The 2,299-nt window shown below is 61.1% G+C and overlaps 1 protein-coding gene across 1 annotated transcript in view; it reads right to left on the bottom strand.

Moving 5' to 3' along the window:
* Positions 1 to 602: 602 nt before the first annotated feature.
* The window catches only part of DPP7 (dipeptidyl peptidase 7), a gene marked incomplete at its 5' end in the record, with an annotated part of 3,406 nt that continues 1,709 nt past the window's right edge, over positions 603 to 2,299 (bottom strand). Inside the window, 6 exons of the mRNA XM_004714478.2 lie at positions 603 to 997; positions 1,102 to 1,172; positions 1,413 to 1,477; positions 1,584 to 1,740; positions 1,861 to 1,979; positions 2,205 to 2,265. Coding sequence (XP_004714535.2) covers positions 856 to 997; positions 1,102 to 1,172; positions 1,413 to 1,477; positions 1,584 to 1,740; positions 1,861 to 1,979; positions 2,205 to 2,265 — 615 coding nt within the window. The remainder of the gene's footprint in view (positions 998 to 1,101; positions 1,173 to 1,412; positions 1,478 to 1,583; positions 1,741 to 1,860; positions 1,980 to 2,204; positions 2,266 to 2,299) is intronic.

Genomic DNA, 2,299 nt, shown 5'->3' with positions numbered 1-2,299 from the left:
ACACACACACACACACTGCGCAGCCCTGGCGGGACTACTGACCTGTCTTCCTACAGGCTTTGAACAGTGACAGGGTGGCAAACAGTGGCCACCATATACCCCCTGCAGGCCTCATGCATGGTGGGAGTTTGCCTCTGCCCACCCTGGACCCTGGCCCTCTTTGGGAGTCATGTGCAATCCTCCACACTGCGCAGCCCTGGCGGGACTACTGACCTGTCTTCCTACAGGCTTTGAACAGTGACAGGGTGGCAAACAGTGGCCACCATATGCCCCCTGCAGGCCTCATGCATGGTGGGAGTTTGCCTCTGCCCACCCTGGACCCTGGCCCTCTTTGGGAGTCATGTGCAATCCTCCACCTGCCCCAAGTCCCCCCGCACCACCACCAGCTGTGTACAAGGCCCGAGCAGAACAAGGAGCTTTGCCCCTCCCCAGCCCAGGCAGTAGCAGGATCTGGAGGTGCCTCCACTGGTGGGGAGGGGGGATACAGGCTGCCTGCTGGGAGGGCCAGCACAGTCTCTGCAGATCCCCCACCCCACTTCCCCTAGTAGCTTCCTGTGCAGTGAGGGTGGAGGGTCCCCAAATCACAGTCAAGGAGTCACGTGTTCTGACTGGTTCACTCCCTTTACTTAGCCTGCTCCCTCCCACATCATCTCACAGATCGTTGGAGTGTTGTTTTGTGGAGGGAGGTTGGACAGGGAGCCCATGCCACCTTGGAGCCCCCAGGGGTGGCAGAAGAAAGGTGCTCTGCACCATACTGCCACCCACTCTGTTCAGGGGCCTCGGAGACACGCACAGGCCTGAGGGAGGTGTGGTTTCCTGCTGCTGTAGCGCCCGAGGCTCCTCCCCTGAGTGGTCTCAAGAACTGGACGGGGGCCGGCCCTCGGCCCTGGGCCTCGAGCGCTGCTCCCGCCTGGCCGTCTTCACCCACTGATGGATGACTGTGGCTTCGAGCCTCCGAGCCGCCACGACAGACGGGGGGTCCGCTGGGTTGGACCCTCTGAGGAGGAGGCACCAGGAATTGGCAATGAGGACTAATGTGAGTGAGCCAGGCAGAGCACCCCGCACCCCAGGAGATCCCCCAGCAGTGGGGTCGAGGTGCACCTGAGATCAAGGTGGTGCGCTCCCCCCTGAATGGTGACCGCAATGACCGAAGTGCTCAGATTGGTCCGTATCTGTCAGAAAAGCACCTCGTGAGGGTGGGGCCACAGCACAGCTTCTGGGGTGCAGCCAAAGCAGTGACCAGTTCACAGCGGAGCCTCTGCTCAGTAGCAAGGTCAGGGAGCAGGGTATGGAGACCCATATCCAAGGTAAGAAATCAGAACCAAAAGACGACTGGAGCCAAAGGAAGGAGGCAGAGAACCAGGTGTAACGGACAGAGCCTGGTTCACAGCTAGGCAGGCCTCGCCACTCACCCCACCCCCAGTCCAGGGGTCCAGGTCACCATTGGAGAAGATGATGTTGCTGGCAGCTTTGAGGTCTGAAAGGGACAGAACAGGACCCCAATACCTGTGAGCCACAGGATGGAGAGACCAAGGAGGCCCATCCCCCATGAGGGAGGGGTACTGTCCCGCCCCTGGCCGTGCCTGCTCCCCAAAAACTGGTCCACAACCAATCAGGCCTGGGTTCCACGCCCCACGTGTGTAGGCAGTACTGCCTGCGCAGCGGCTCCGTGAAGGCCAGCTCCGGGAACATGTCAGTTACATTGTTGCTGCCAAAGGTCAGGTTGATCTCAGTGCAGGCCTGCAGGCATAACCCACTGTCAGGCTGGCCAAGGCAGCCAAGCCCCCCAGCCCCCAGGTACCTGACAGTCCTAGGGGTCCAGTACCCCCAGCTGGTCAGTCTGGGTCACCCTCCATGTACCTGGTAGTCCCAGGCCTCTGAGTCGGGGCCCAGGCCGCAGCCAGTGGGGTCTGCACAGCTGCGGTACTGCTGGAAAATGTCGTAGCAGGGAGTGGTGCCCGAAGCATTGTACACCAGTCCTGGTGGGACCCCATTCAGAGTGTCAAGAGTGGGGGCCAGGTCTCTGCCAGTTTTGCCCCGTGTTCTGCTCTGGGGGACTCCAGGGGCCCCTTGGGTAGCACCCCTTCAGGCTGGGCCTGGCTGGAGTAACTTCTCCCCACCCAGATATCTCTGATCCTCGACACTACTCCATACCGGGCACTGACCCCTGCAGTAAGAAGCAGGGGTTCCCTCCCTTGACGTACCCACCAGCCTACTGAGCCCCAAGATGCTCCTGTTTTCAGTCAGCAGCCGTTCACAGCCAGCCTGTGGAGAGGGGCTCCTGAAGGGGTCATGGTCC

This window comes from Echinops telfairi, unplaced genomic scaffold (genome assembly GCF_000313985.2).
Source record: "Echinops telfairi isolate 266 unplaced genomic scaffold, ASM31398v2 ScPeMD7_25;HRSCAF=90, whole genome shotgun sequence".
Classification (NCBI taxonomy): Eukaryota; Metazoa; Chordata; class Mammalia; order Afrosoricida; family Tenrecidae; genus Echinops; species Echinops telfairi.
Note: the sequence above shows the minus strand (reverse complement) of the source record. Positions and strands in the feature narration are given on the sequence as shown.